This window comes from Microcaecilia unicolor, chromosome 10, assembly GCF_901765095.1.
Source record: "Microcaecilia unicolor chromosome 10, aMicUni1.1, whole genome shotgun sequence".
In the NCBI taxonomy this organism is placed as follows: Eukaryota; Metazoa; Chordata; class Amphibia; order Gymnophiona; family Siphonopidae; genus Microcaecilia; species Microcaecilia unicolor.
Genome location: NC_044040.1, coordinates 143046357 through 143062401, shown reverse-complemented (window position 1 = coordinate 143062401; position 16045 = coordinate 143046357). Strand labels below are relative to the sequence as shown.

The window sequence follows — 16045 nt, the reverse complement described above, 5'->3', positions numbered from 1 at the left end:
CTTGTCACTCATCTAGTTTTGTTCTTATTGCTTCTCGGTTCTTCCAAAAATAGTCTGATGTTGGGGGGAGGGGGCTTATGCTCCTACTACTACTACTTATCATTTCTATAGCGCTACTAGACGTACGCAGCGCTGTACACTTGAACATGAAGAGACAGTCCCTGCTCAACAGAGCTTACAATCTAATTAGGACAGACAAACAGGACAAACAAGAGATAAGGGAATATTAAAGTGAGGATGATAAAATAAGGGTTCTGACATCAACAAATTCAGCCCATGGTCCCAGTGAGGGGCTGGCGGTGGGAGCCTTTGGTCTCCTGCCCCTGTTCCCACAAGGGCTCTCCGACTGCAGACTTCCTCTTCCTGGGATTCCTTGTTCCGATGCTGTAGCTGTGCTACTGCTCTCTCTTTCTGCTGGGGTTCGAGTCCTCTTTAAGGATGCCGATAGGGGCAGGGCTTAGTGTTGGGCCCTATGTGACTGGTGCAGTTGTTAGGATTGTGGTGGTTTTACCCACCCTTGTTAATCTATATGTTCCTCTCCTTCCTCTCTCCCGGTGATAGTTACCTAACCTCTGAGTTTGCCACTGCAGAAGGAGTGATACTGCATGGCCCTGCTGCTTCGGGGTTGCTCTGGAGGATCTCCTAGTGTCTCCTTCCAGGTAAATACAATTTAATGTTTTCAATGTTCAAGTAGTTAATGGTATCAACATTGGCTATAAGAATTGCCAATAAGATCTAGGTATATACATACATGAAAATCATTTAGCATTTTTAAACAATGATATCTTCTGATATGTTTATGTGTAAGACATGGAATACAGTCCTTTTGCAGCTGTGCTGAGGTTGCATATTTCTTCTTGGAGAGTCTGTGCTCTTTCCCAGATGGGGTGTGTACTAAAATAAAGAATAAAATATTACATAAATACATAAGCATTGCCATAATGGGACAGACTGAAGCTCCATCTGTTCCAGTATCCTGTTTCCAACACTGGTCAACCTAGGTCACAAGTATCTGGCAGGATCCCATATGAGTAAAATAAACTTCATGCTGCTTATCACAGGAATAAGGAGTGGATTTTTCCCAATTCCACTTTAATAATGGTTTATGAACTTTTCTTCCATGAAATTGGCCAATCCGTTTTTAACCCTGCTATGCTAACTACTTTTAACACATTCACTAGCAACAAATTTCAGAGCTTAATTATAAGTTCAATGACGAAATATTTTCTTTAATTTGTTCTAAATTTACTAATCTTTGAAAAGAGTAAACAGATGATTTACATCTACCCATTCCACTCTATTTAATTTAAATACCTCTATCATATCTCCCCATAGCTTTCTCTAAGCTGAGAAGCCCTAACCTTTTTAACTTTTCCTCATAGGAGAGTCATTCCATCTCCTATCATTTTGGTTGCTCTTCTTAGCACCTTTTCTAATTCAGTTATACCATTTTTGAGATGCAATGACCAGAACTGCACACAATATTCAAGGTACAATTGCACCATGGAGCGATACAAAGGCATTACAATATTCTTTGCTTTACTGTCCATTCCTTTCTAAAGATTCCTAATATTTCATTTGTTTTCTTAGATACCTCTGCATACTGAGTACAGGACTTCAATGTATCATCATTGACAACACCTAGATCCTTTTCCTGGGTGGTGATTCCTAATGTGGAACCTTGCTTCATGCAGTTATAATTTTGGTTGCTATTTTCTATGTGTATCACAAATTTAATCTGCCAATTGGATGCCCAGTCTCATAAGTTCCTCTTGCAATTTTTCACAATCTTCTTGTGATTTAACAATTTTGAATAACTTTGTATCATCACTTCCATTCCTGTTTTCAGGTCATCTATAAATACATTAAAAAGCACCAGTCCCAGCACAGATCCCTGGGGAACCCTACTATTTACTCTTCTCCATTGAGAATATTGATCATTTAATCCTACTCTCTTTTTTATCTTTTAACCAGGTCTTAATCCATAATAGGACATTGATCCTATGCCATGACTTTTTAATTTTCTTAGGAATCTTTTATGAGGTACTTTGTCAAATGTTTCTGAAAAACCAGATATTCAATATCAACCAGCTCACCTTTATCCACATGTTTATTCAAAAGATGTATCAGATTGGTGAGGCAAGATTTCCCTTGGCGAAATCTATATTGGCTTTGTCCCATTAAATATATGCCTATGTATGTGTTCAGTAACTTTGTTCTTTAAAATAGTCTCTACCATTTTGCCCAGAAGGGACATGAGGCTCATGGGTCTATAATTTCCCAGGTCACTTCTGGAACTCTTTTTAAAAATTGGTGTTACATTGGCCACACTCCAGGTTTCAGGTACCACACTTGATTTTAAAGATAAGTTACACATTACTAATAATGGATCTGTAATTTCATTTTTTAGTTCTACCAGTACTTTGCGGTATATACCATCTGGTCCAGATGATTTGCTACTCTTTAGTTTGTCAATTTGCCCTAATACATCTTCCAGATTTACAGAAATTTGTTTCAATTCCTCCAACTCATCACCATTAAATACCATTTCTGGCCATTTGTTTAAAAAAAAGAAAAGAGACAGCTTTTTACCCACTGCGGTAAAAGGGGGCCTCCATGTGCGTCAAAAACATGTGCCAACGCTAGCGTAGCTTAGTACAAGGACCCCAAAGTTAGGCACTATTTTATAACTTGTGCGTGCAATTTTGCAAGCTAGTTGCAAAATTGGGTGCCTTAACTAAGTGGTTCCTTATAAAATTACTCCCGTCATGTTTAATACATTTTTAGAGGATCATGCTTAATTGGAGGAGGCAATTGTGATTTTTAAAAAAATGTTTCATATTGGGAGGAAAGGAGAAGAGAAGAGGCCCATTCCTTGACCTTTAAGTACCTAATAGCTCCTTCGCTTTAATCACTCCTACCTGAAATTCCAGTTTACTCACCATTTGTAAAACAGGAGATAGGCAGTTTCAGAGCTGAAATAAAATAAATAGAAAAAAAAATTAAAGAACAATCTAATTCTATATGTTTTTCACAAAGTAAAACTGTAACACCTGGTTATTTACGTGAGTCAACAAGAGGACTTTATAACAAAAACATCTATCTATCTGTGTGTGTGTGAGAGAGATGCCATTTATTTATTTAATTTACTTCTATATAGCCTTCCTTGCTCAGACAACCAAATATTAAGACATAAAACATAGGAATATTAAAAATTAAGTTAAAATAGTTAAAAATATAGTTAAAATAAAGCTGAACTAAAATCCTGACCTTGCCACTCACCTTGCCAACATGCCTGCTCTAAGAGATTCATGGAAAATGCTCTCTCAACAATTATAGAGCATCTTTAAAGGGGATTCATCTCCTGCCTTAATCACAACAATCATGGCAGTCACTGGACAAAGTGTTGTTAGAAATATACCGGCCAATATTCAGCCAGCGGAGGTCTGTGTTTTTAAAAATGCTGATTGTCACCGCTAAATTAGCCGCAGATATTCAGTGCTGGGTCATCTCTGGGCGCCGTTATTGAATATCTGGTGCTGAGAGAAACTGGAAAACGCCACCAGAACTTATGTGGGTTGCGGCCAATATTCAGCCAGGGCCCGCATAAGACAGTGCTGGGACCCTGCCCCCGATCTCCCTCCCTCCCACCCCTCAAAACACATCACAACCCTCCCTCACCACCATAGGCCCTCCCAGGCCTACCTTTTAAATCATTGGTGGTGTAGTGGGGTCCTATGGGCGGGAGCTATGCCCAATTTATTCTGCCTGATGAGGCTCCTTGCAGAAAATGTCTGTCGTAACCTCTAGTGACAGCCTCATGGTATTTCAAAGTACGTCGAGGCTGCCGCTGGAGGTCTGGGTAGCCATTTTCTGCAAGGATCTGCACCAGGCAGGATCAAGTGGGCATCGTTCCTGCCCACCGGATCCCACTACACCAGCAGTAATTTAAAAGGTAGGCCTGGGAGGGCCTAAGGTGAAGGGGGTTGTGATGTGCTTCGGAGGGGGGGGGGGGGGGAGGAAGGGAGTGGGGCCAGGATCTGGCAGTTATGTAGGTGTTGGCCGACATTCTGTGCCAGCACCCTTGTAGCTAAGCAGGTGATTTTAGAACTGTTTAATACTAGTGTTTTAACTCAATCACAGGACTTACTATTCACACATATTCGCCCCTTTTGTATAACTCCAGGGTAGCTCACTGTTATATGCACTGATAGTGTCAAAACCTGATTATTGTAACATTGTCTATGCTGGAGCCACTCAGTTGCTACTTAAGAATCTGCAATCTGTTCAAAATACTGCCCTTAGGATTATTTACAATGCTAGGAGACGTGGAGGCGCATAATTGAATGGGGGCGGCCATCTATAAGGGCGGCCATCTCTAATGAGGGCCCCGTCAAGCAGCGTACCCGACTGTATTATTGAAACAAGATGGCCGGCCATATTTTGTTTCGATAATACGGTTGGGGCCGGTCAAATATCAACATTTGGGCCGCCCTTAGAGATCACCGGCGTTAGAGATGATTGGTTTTCGCCGATAATGGAAACTAATGGCGGCCATCTCAAACCCGGCCAAATCCAAGCCATTTGGTCATGGGAGGAGCCAGCATTTGTACTGCACTGGTCCTCCTCACAAGCCAGGACACCAACCGGGCACCCTAGGAGACACAGCAGTGGACTTCACAAATTGATCCCAGGTGCATAGCTCCCTTACCTTGGGTGGTGAGCCCCCCAAACCCCCCCAAACCCCACTACCCACAACTGTACAACACTACCATAGCCCATAAAGGGTAACGGGGGGCACCTACATGTGGGTACAGTGGGTTTTGGGTGCATTTTGGAGGGCTCCCATTACCACCACAAGTGTAACAGGTGGGGGGGATGGGCCTGGGTCCGCCTGCCTGAAGTGCACTGCAGTACCCACTAAAAACTGCTCCAGTGACCTGCATAGTACTGTGATAGAGCTGGGTATGACATTTGAGGCTGGCAAAAAAATGTGTTTTAATTTTGTTTTGGGTGGGAGGGGGTTGGTAACCACTGGGGGAGTAGGGGAGGTGATCCCCAATTCTGTCCGGTGGTCATCTGGTCAGTTCGGGCACATTTTCGAGGCTTGGTCATGAACAAAAAGGGACCAAGTAAAGTCGGCCAAATGCTCGTCAGGTGTTATGACCCAGTAGTAGTGAGCCCCTGTGCCCAGACTGAGCACGGCAGAGATGGAGTGACACCGCACTCGGTCAGGCAGCCAGACAACCCCTAGCTTCACCTGGGAAGTGACCACCGTTCACCAGGAGTTGAGCTCCCAGCTGCAGGTGGCCACCAGAACTTCTGGAACCGGCGGGGTTGCACAGCCGCTGACCAGGCTGGCAGGAAACAGACACAGTCCAGAACTAGTACTCCAACAGGCAAAGAACAGTCAAAATCAGTCCAGGGTCAAGGCAGGCAGCAAGGTAAAATTATGTATCATACCTGATCATTTTCTTTCCATTAATCATAGCTGATCAATCCATAGACTAGTGGGTTGTGTCCATCTACCAGCAGGTGGAGATAGAGAGCAATCCTTTTGCCTCCCTATATGTGGTCATGTGCTGCCGGAAACTCCTCAGTATGTCGATATCCAAGCTCCATCCGCAGGACTCAGCACTTAGAGAATTACACCCACAAAGGGACACTCTGCCCAGCTCACCACCGCCGAAACGGGGGAGGGGAATTAACCCAGCTCATCCCCACACAAGTGGGGGAGGGGAATCCGTCCAGCTCATCCCCGCGGAGCGGGGGAGGGACACCACACCCGCCGATGCAGGGGGATCTGGCTTATCCTGCAACCGCAACCGCGGGAGGAGCTGACTGACCCTAACACCGCCGAAGCGGGAGGGGTACAAAGCTGCCCTACTGCCGCACGAAGCGGGAGGGAGCGCCGGCAGAATTTAAGTCTCAATCCAGCCCCGTAAAACGGAGGGGAGAGGAATGCAGCAGCTCACTGTAACACAAATTCGTCTCAACTCTTGAAGAATCCATTGAAAAACTTGAACACGAAGTCCTCCTGAACAGGAACTGAAGACTAAGCTTGAACCTGAAATGCAACCAGAATATAAACAATACAGATATCTGGGAGGGGCTATGGATTGATCAGCTATGATTAATGGAAAGAAAATTATCAGGTATGATACATAATTTTACCTTCCATATCATCATGCTGATCAATCCATAGACTGGTGGGATGTACCGAAGCAGTACTCACCCAGGGCGGGACATAGAAATCCCTGACCGCAACACTGAAGCTCCAAACCGGGCCTCCGCCCGAGCAGCCACAGTCAACCGGTAATGCCTGGAGAAGGTATGGGCCGATGCCCAAGTTGCCGCCTTGCAAATCTCTTCCAAGGAGATGGACCCGGCCTCTGCCAACGAGGCCGCCTGAGCTCTAGTGGAGTGAGCCTTCAGCTGGATAGGCGGCACCTTTCCCGCGGCCACATAAGCCGCTGCAATGGCTTCCTTGACCCATCTTGCCACTGTAGGCTTAGCAGCCTGCAGACCATTACGAGGACCTGCAAACAGGACAAACAGATGATCCGACTTCCGGAAATCATTGGTCACTTCCAAGTATCTGATGATGACTCGTCTCACATCCAGATATTTGAGAGCAGAGTATTCCTCTGGGTAGTCCTCCCTACGAAAGGAAGGGAGACAGAGCTGCTGATTCACATGGAAGCGAGAAACAACCTTGGGCAGGAAGGAAGGCACTGTGCGAATAGACACTCCTGCCTCAGTGAACTGCAGAAAGGGCTCTCGACATGAGAGTGCCTGGAGCTCGGAAACTCTTCTGGCTGAAGTGATAGCCACCAAAAAGACTGCTTTCAACGTCAGGTCTTTCAGAGATGCCCTTGACAAGGGTTCAAAAGGCGGCTTCTGCAAGGCTCTTAGCACCAGGTTGAGATTCCACGCAGGCACCACTGAGTGCAGAGGAGGGCGCAGGTGATTAACTCCCTTGAGAAAGCGCACTACATCTGGCTGCGAAGCCAGGGAAGCACCCTTCAGGCGGCCCCTGAAGCAAGCCAGAGCCGCTACCTGGACTTTAAGGGAACTGAGCGACAGGCCTTTCTCCAGACCTTCTTGCAGGAACGCCAACACTGAAGAAATTGGAGCAGTGAAGGGAGAAAGTGAGCCTGCTTCACATAATGCTGCAAAGGTACGCCAAACCCTGGCGTAAGCAGTAGAAGTAGAGCGCTTCCTCGCTCTTAGCATAGTGGCGATGACCTTGTCTGAGAAGCCCTTCTTTCTCAGACGCTGCCGCTCAATAGCCAGGCTGTAAGACCAAAGGGGGAGGGATCCTCCATCACCACGGGACCCTGATGCAACAGGCCCTGCTCCACTGGCAGCCGCAGAGGATCGTCGACTGAGAGCCTGATCAAGTCCGCATACCAGGGACGTCTGGGCCAGTCCGGACCCACCAGGATTATCCGGCCCGGATGCTTTGCCACCCGGTCTAGCACCCTGCCCAACATGGGCCAGGGCGGGAACACATAGAGAAGCTCCTGTGTCGGCCACTGTTGGAGAAGAGCATCTACTCCCAGGGATCGAGGGTCCCGTCCTCTGCTGAAAAAGCGCGGCACTTGGCAATTGGCCGATGACGCCATCAGATCTAGGCTCGGCTGGCCCCAGCGCTTCGTGATGTCCAAGAACGCCTGAGCAGATAGCTGCCACTCTCCGGGATCCAAGGTATGGCGACTGAGAAAGTCCGCCTTGACATTCATGACTCCGGCAATGTGGGCCGCTGACAGCTGTTCCAGGTTCGCTTCCGCCCACTGGCATAGATTCATGGCCTCCTTGGCTAGAGAGGTGCTCTTGGTACCTCCCTGGCGGTTGACATAGGCCACAGCCGTGGCATTGTCCGACAGGACCCGTACTGGTTTCAACGCCAGTACCGGGAGGAACTCCAAAAGCGCCAACCGAATGGCTCTGAGTTCCAGGAGGTTGATAGACCACTTTGCCTCTGCAGGAGACCAGAGCCCCTGCGCTGTCCTTCCCAAGCAGTGGGCTCCCCAGCCCGTCAAAGAGGCGTCCGTCGTGACGACAATCCACTCCGGGGTCACAAGAGGCATCCCTGCAGACAACTTGTCTGTCTGCAGCCACCAGCTCAGCACCTTGCACACTGCTGGGTCCAAGGGAAGGCGCACAGCATAATCCTCCGACACCGGAGTCCAGCGCTGCAGCAGAGAGTGTTGTAGTGGTCTCATATGAGCCCTGGCCCAGGGCACTACTTCCATCATGGCCGTCATAGAGCCCAACAGCTGCACATAGTCCCAAGCCCGGAGCGGAGAGGCTACTAGGAACTGGTCCACCTGAGCCTGAAGTTTGACAATCCGATTGTCCGGCAGGAACACTCTGCCTAATTGGGTGTCGAATCGAACTCCCAGATACTCCAGGGACTGAGTCGGGCGCAGCTGGCTTTTCTCCCAGTTGATGATCCACCCCAGGGAGCTCAAAAGAGCAATCACCCGGTCCACAGCTTTGCCGCACTCTGCATAAGAGGGGGCTCGGATCAACCAGTCGTCCAGATAAGGATGGACTTGTACTCCTTCCTTTCTCAGGAAGGCCGCGATGACTACCATTACTTTGGAGAAGGTCCGCGGAGCAGTAGCCAACCCGAACGGGAGGGCTCTGAACTGGAAGTGTCGGCCCAGGACTGCAAAACGCAGAAAGCGTTGATGAGGAGGCCAGATGGGAATATGCAAGTACGCTTCCTTGATGTCCAAGGATGCCAGGAACTCCCCTGCCTTCACTGCCGCTATAACAGAGCGGAGGGTCTCCATGCGAAAGTGCCTAACTTTCAAGGCCCGATTGACCCCTTTGAGGTCGAGGATAGGCCGTACAGAACCTCCTTTCTTTGGTACCACAAAATAAATGGAGTAACGTCCCTTGCCAAGCTGATTTTCTGGCACCGGAACGACCGCACCCAGGCGGATCAGATTGTCCAAGGTCTGCTGCACTGCCACAGCTTTGACCGGAGACTTGCAGGGAGAGAGTACAAACCCGTCTCTTAAGGGTCGGCAGAACTCTAGCTTGTAGCCGTCTCTGTTGACTTCCAGCACCCAAGCGTCTGAAGTTACCCTGGTCCACTCGCCCAGAAACGAGGACAGGCGTCCTCCAATTTGCACTGGGCCATGGACCAGGACCCCGTCATTGGGTACGAGACCCTGGGGGAGGACCGGAGGGCGTACCTCCTGGACGGCGGTCTCTGCGAAAGGAATGCTGCTTGGGGGAGAAGTTCCTCTTGAAGGAAGAGGGGGCAGAGGAGCCCGACTTGCCCGGGCGGTACTGACGGGCTTCCTGAAACCGTCCTCTGGAGATACCGGGGCGAGCACTGGCCCGAGCCCTGACATCTGGTAACCTCTTGCCCTTAGACGTGCCGAGATCGGTCACAATTTTGTCCAGCTCGACCCCAAAGAGCAGCTTGCCTTTAAAAGGCAACTTAGCCAGGCGGGACTTAGAGGCGTGGTCCGCAGACCAATGTTTCAGCCAAAGCCACCGCCGCGCAGAGACTGTCTGAGCCATACCTTTAGCCGAGGCTCTCAAGACATCATACAGCAAGTCTGCCAAATAAGCCAAGCCCGATTCCAGGGCCGGCCAATCAGCCCTCAAGGAAGGATCCGAGGGGGAAGCCCGCTGCACAATCGTCAGGCACGCCCTGGCCACGTAGGAGCCACAAACTGAGGCCTGCAAACTTAAGGCAGCCGCCACGAAGGAAGACCTTAAGGCCGCCTCCAATCTTCTGTCTTGGGCGTCCTTTAGGGCCGTGCCACCTTCCACCGGCAACGCCGTTTTCTTAGTCACCGCAGTGATTAAAGAATCCACGGTAGGCCAAAGAAAGGCCTCACGTTCACTTTCAGGCAAAGGATAGAGGCGGGACATAGCCCTTGCCACTTTGAGGCTCACTTCCGGGACATCCAATTGAGCCGAAATTAAGGAGTGCATGGCATCATGCACGTGGAAGATTCTAGGCGGGCGCTTTGTCCCCAGCATAATGGCAGAGCCAACAGGGGCTGAGGGAGAGACGTCCTCCGGAGAGGAAATCTTTAAAATGCTCATGGCCTGCATTAACAGGTTGGGCAAAACCTCTGAGCGAAAGATCCGTGCTGCAGAGGGGTCATCCGCTCCATCCGAGCGGGAATCCGTCTCCTCCAAGGAATCCCCAAAGGACCGTTGGGAGAACTCGGATACGCTGCCCTCATCTACATCAGAGGAAACAGCGTCCTCTAAGGCCTGGGAATCCACCCGAGGGCGTTTACTTCCGGGGGCCTCAACCCCTTTATCGGACAAGGGAGAAGGGGCAGCGTTCTGCATAAGGAAGGCCTGATGCAGCAGCAAAATAAACTCAGGGGAGAAACCCCCCAGACTGTGCACTTCAGCAGCCTGGGCCACAGCCCTAGATGCACCCTCAACCGGCGCTCGTAAGAGCGGGGGAGAAACATGCTGCGCATCCAAGATGGCGTCCGGCGCGACACTCTGCGAAGGAGCCGCGCGGGAAGAACGGCACTTAACTTTAGCCGCTTTTTTGCCGTCGCCCAAATCAAGGGCGGCCATGGCATGAACGTCTCCCAGCTCAAGGGCGGCCCAAGAAGAAGCCGTCCGAGCAGAGTGGCCGGCCAAGATGGCGGAGGCGAGCAGCGGGGGATGGGCGTTTATGGCGGGAAAAACCGCCGCACCGGAGGAAGACTCGGGACACTGACCGGCCTCCGAGCTGACACCCAACAAGGGCGAATCAGACTTTAATACCCCCGCATCCCCGCTAGGAGCGCACACGCGGTCCGGGGAGCGATTTTTCGCGCCCTCGCCCTCCGACGCCATAGGCCACGTGGAGATCAATCGGGGAACCCCCTGCCCGCTATAAAAAAGGTAAAAATTACCTGCTCCGAGCTGTAACGACCTGGTGTCCCAGTGAGTAGCTGCAATAAACGTTTAAATAAACGTTGAAATAAACGCTTTTAAGGACGTCCAAAATTTTTATTTATTTATTTATTTATTTTTTAACGGAGCCAGCGGGAGGGGGGAGAAAAGGAGGGACCTGGCGCCACCAGGTTTGCACTTGCTCAAGAAGAGCCCTCAACCTCTGGTACTCAACAAAACCTAAAAATTAGGCTTGGAGACCTAGCCAGAACTGCTGCTGTGTGTGACCACCACCTGCTGAGATAGAGAACATACTGAGGAGTTTCCGGCAGCACATGACCACATATAGGGAGGCAAAAGGATTGCTCTCTATCTCCACCTGCTGGTAGATGGACACAACCCACCAGTCTATGGATTGATCAGCATGATGATATGGAAACAAGCAATATCCGAGAAAACTAGCCAGGGTCCGGTACACAGAAAAACAGGAACAGAAGTTAGTCGGCGAACAGCACTCAGACAGCAACTCCTCAGAACAATTGAGGCCGAAGCAACAAAGAGGCAGGGCTTTAAATAGAGCAGGAATCAATCGTAAACATGTGCAGCTGAACCAAGATGGTTGCCCCCATCAGCAGAGAAACCCAACGCCCAAATATGGGCTTCCTTCCTGCAGCCAGCCAACCCCAAGATGGCTGCCACAAGCTAAGATGCCCATCCCAAGATGGCCGACCTATCCTGGAGAAACACCACCAAGATAGCCGATTAGCTCTGCCGAACTGGCCGCACAGGCCTGGAACCAGGTGAGGAACGTAACATCAGGGCCGCCTTCGGTACACTGCTGACACTCCCCCTTGAACTTTGGCCGGCCCTGCGATGGAAACAGTTGAAGCCGGTCAAAATCGGCTTTCGATTATACCGATTTGGCCGGCATTAGGAAAAGGCCAGCCATCTCCCGATTTGTGTCAGAAGATGGCTGCCCTTCTCTTTCGAAAATAAGCAGGATGATTGTATCACATCATTATTCCTTTAGCATCTTTCCAATTGCCTTCCATATTCAGTTTAAGGTTTTAACTCTTGCCCAAAAAACATTTGATTTGGATACTCCATCCTACTTCTCCTTCCTCTTGGGTCCATGTATCTTGGAATGCCCCTTTCATTCCAGTCAGGAGCACTGCTTGACACTTCCCTTGGTCTTGCAGGCACGATTAAAATCCACCCAAAAGTGTATTTTTTTCTATTTCACACCCTTGCTGTGGAATACACTGCCCCTCTCCCTTTGAGAAAAACGCTCACTGCGGAAATTTAGGGCCACTCACAAGACTCACTTGTTTAGCTTGACTTTTGTCGGACATACATAGGAAGTGGTTGATTGGTGAGCTTTCTGGTGCATCTGCAGGGCATTCTTTGCCTGTACTATTGTGATGCCCTTACTGGGTTCTTCTGGTCTTTATTCTTTTCCCTGTCCTATCCAGTTTTGGCATTTCTTTCCTTATGAACTTAGTCTGTAAAATATCTTGTTGCTCTTATTTAAAAGTAGTATAGTAAATGCTGAAATAAACATAAGCATTCAATCTTACTGGCTGTCAGAGCATGGAATATGTTGGGGCTTTTTAAGACGGTAGCCTGGCTTTCTTCTTCTTCCCCTTTCTAGCCTTGGGCAATCCTTCTTCCCTTTCCAGGCTTCCTAACTTTAGGGCAATTCTCTATGCTACAGGCTTTCTGCCTTAAGGAAATACTTCTCCCCTTTCCCGACATCCTGCCTTTAACTGGCTGTACACAGCCCAGCTGCATACCTTCTTCCTTAAAGAGACTTTTCTCTCCCACTTTCAGGCCCACAGCTACTCTATATAATGACACCTTCTAGGGCACAGCTCAGCTGCCTGCTTCTGAGGCTGAAAGAGAACAGGAGAAGGGGGGGAGGGGCAGGAACCTTGCCTAGGTGCTTAACTCTCTGTCCTCAAGAATCCTTCCCTTGTTTCCTCATGCCTCCTTAACTAGGGGGGGGGGGGGGCTTTTTTTTTTTTTACTAAGCTGCGCTACGAAATGGGCTTAGCACACCCTGTAGGACTTTTCTGTGCATTAGCATGTGGCCATTTAAAAAAATTACCATGGGACCACATACCACTTCCTGTTAAGGGCTCCCGCATTACGCATGTGCTAACCAGTTAGCGCAGCAACAACATCAGCACCAGTGGCGTAGCTACAGGTGGGCCTGGGTGACGTGGCCTGGCTGATGGAAGCCTGCAGGGCTGGCGCAGGCAGCAATAATTGAATCACTACAGGTGCTGGGGATGCCTGTAAGGTACACCAGGGAGGGACGGGCATAGGCAGTCGGTGGCCCAACTGTTTGGGGAGGCTAAAGGGAGCGGGGTTAGGGGTGGGGCCAGGGGTGAAGCTTAAATCCATAATTGTCTGATAGCACACAGAAAAAATCTATATAAATAAAATCCCCCTCAGACATTCTGAATCCCCCTCAGACGTTCTGAAGCTCACCTCACTCCAACTGTGGCTCCTGACCTAGGCTATTTGGACTCCTGCACTCAGCCACGCCCATCTGCGCCCTAGGCCACGCCCCATCTGGACATAAAAACCACTCTCAACGTTCCATTGACCACTGACGTCAATGAAGCCAGTTCGTTTGTTCGAAGCTCTGTAGCACAGTCTGTGGGCCCCGCCCTCGCGTCAAACGTAATGACGTTGAGGGCGGAGCACATTCAAGGAGCCAATCAGTAGCCGAAATCAGGAGAGAGGGCGGAACGACGAAGAGGAGGCGGGTTCGAAGCTCTGTAGCACAGTCTGTGGGCCCCGCCCTCGCGTCAAACGTCATGACGTTGAGGGCGGAGCACATTCAAGGAGCCAATCAGTAGCCGAAAGCAGGAGAGAGGGCGGAACGACGAAGAGGAGGCGGGAGAGAGGGCGCAATGTGGAAGAGGCGGCCCGGCAGCGCTTCTACACACTACGAGGAAAACCTGGCTAGCGCCCGTTTCATTTCTTTCCGAAACGGGCCTTTTTTACTAGTAAATAAATAAAAATAAAAGTCACAATTAATACCTTTTATTAAATTTAGATATTAGATATGTATCATATGTCAAAGAATAAAGTGGTTGCTCAAAGCATATACTAACCACAATCGCTCAACTGCAAAACACTATGCACAACTTTGTGCAAAAACAAACTCAGAACCTTACTGTACCATAAATATTACACTGGGCAGAACCTAATACACCAATATACCACCCATACGGAAAATGCAGGCCGACAACAATATGAAACAAGGGATCATATCATCACAATTCTCATGTAGAGCCACAAAACACCCTAATTCATGTTTAATGTGGGATAAAATGCCATAAATAAGTAAACATAAATTTTTAATGTTGAGCACCTGATTCTCAAAGTGGACATATTGTAAGGAGGTTGGAGGGTCTAAGCAGCTCAGGAGGAGGTATGGGGCCAGACTACATTCCCCACAAGGCCCTGAGAGAAGGGATCGGGGTGGTAGGTCCCAAAACCCGGTATGGCCCCCACGTGGAAGGGAGGGGGAAAAGGACTGGAGAGAGCAGCTGCTATGGCAGGTGAGGGCCAGAAGGGGGAGCAGGAATGACAAAGCTCAATACCCTTGGGTTAGAAATCAGTACAAGATTCCTTCCACCTGGGAGGGGGAGGAGGTCTCCAACCAACAGCCTAGCAGAGAGGCAGAGTTAATAGAGTGTTTGGAGGAAGGAGAGGCTGGAGAGACCAACACACCAGGTTTGGAGGAGCCAGTTGACATGGACTGTAATTGTACTTTGGGGCAGAGTTGCAGGGACTGAAGGCAGTGGGTGGTCACAGGAGTCAATTAGCTGTGTTGTGGGCAGTGTACTGCCATTCTGCAACCACCCAAGCGGAAAGACTTTTAAAACTGAAACCCAGGCTGTTGAACTGGGGGAGAACTTGGATTTAAAGGGAAGTTTTTTTCTTGTTGCTTTAGTTTGGAAACTGAATGGGACTTTAACCCCTTGATCTGAGATTTTGTGGAGGAGGGGAAATAAACTGTTTGGAACTAAAAGCTGTGTTGTCTGGAAGGACTTTGTTTGTGGACTGCTAAAGCAGTGGCGTACCTAGGGTAGTTGACACCCGGGGCCGGTCATTTTTTAACACCCCCCCCCCCCAAATCCAGTACTAGGCATACCGAGAATACAAAACATCAGGACCTATAGAGCATTCTACCATACCATAAGCAGTAATTTCTACGAGTCACACAAGGAAAAGGAAAGCATCTTAAGCACTACAGTGAGCACTAGAACATCAATTCACCTATTGTAAAACGAAACCAGACAGAATAATACAGATCGTCGATCCTGCACAGTCAATGCCAACTGAAAGCCATGTCTTTTTCACAAACACAGATACACCCTAATCCACTATAGAATAAGTAATCATAAACTTTCTATTTAGACAAAAATTAAACTGAACTCCCAAGATGCCAGACTCTGCATACAATGCAACACCACAGAAACAGAAAACGTCCCCTAGTACTGTGCAAAATATAAAGACAGCAGATGTAAATTTGAAAAAACTAACAAATACCAATCACCACTTTACAAATTAACAAATAGAAATAAAATAAATAATATCATTTTATTGGACTAATACATTTAGCTTTCAGAGACCAAAATCTCCTTCCTCAGGTCAATACAGTATAGTGCTGTTACATTATCCTATCCTGACCTGAGGAAGGGGGTTTTGTCCTCTGAAAGTTAAGTCAAAATGTATTAAAATTAGTCCAATAAAAAGATGACCTTATTTACATGTTCTACTTATAAACATTTATTAACACAGCTACAATACTATATCCTAAAGCAAAATAATTAAAATATATATTTACAGTTTGTTGTCTCTGGTTTCTGCTTTCCTCATCTTCTTTTCACTGTCTTCCTTCCATCCAGCATGTCTTCGCTCACTCTCTGCCATCCAGTGTCTGCCCTCTCTAATGTCCCTTCCATCCAGTGTCTGCCCTCTCTCTTCCTTCCATCCACATCTGCCCTCTATCTCTGCCCCTTCCATCCACCATTTACCCCTGTCTGCCTCTTTCTCTCTCCCCCTTCCACCCACCATCTGCCCTTTCTCTCTGCCCCTTCAATCCGTCTGCCCTCCCTCTCCCATCCATCCAAGGTCTGCCCTCCCT

General features: G+C 48.6%; 1 protein-coding gene across 1 annotated transcript in view; it reads right to left on the bottom strand.

The window, feature by feature from the left end:
* Positions 1-216: 216 nt before the first annotated feature.
* Positions 217-16045, bottom strand: part of LOC115478881 (ubl carboxyl-terminal hydrolase 18-like) — a 136990-nt gene continuing 121161 nt past the window's right edge. Inside the window, exons 14-15 of the mRNA XM_030216526.1 lie at positions 2943-2975; positions 217-894 (exon numbers count right to left, since the gene is read on the bottom strand). Coding sequence (XP_030072386.1) covers positions 798-894; positions 2943-2975 — 130 coding nt within the window. The 3' untranslated portion in view covers positions 217-797. The remainder of the gene's footprint in view (positions 895-2942; positions 2976-16045) is intronic.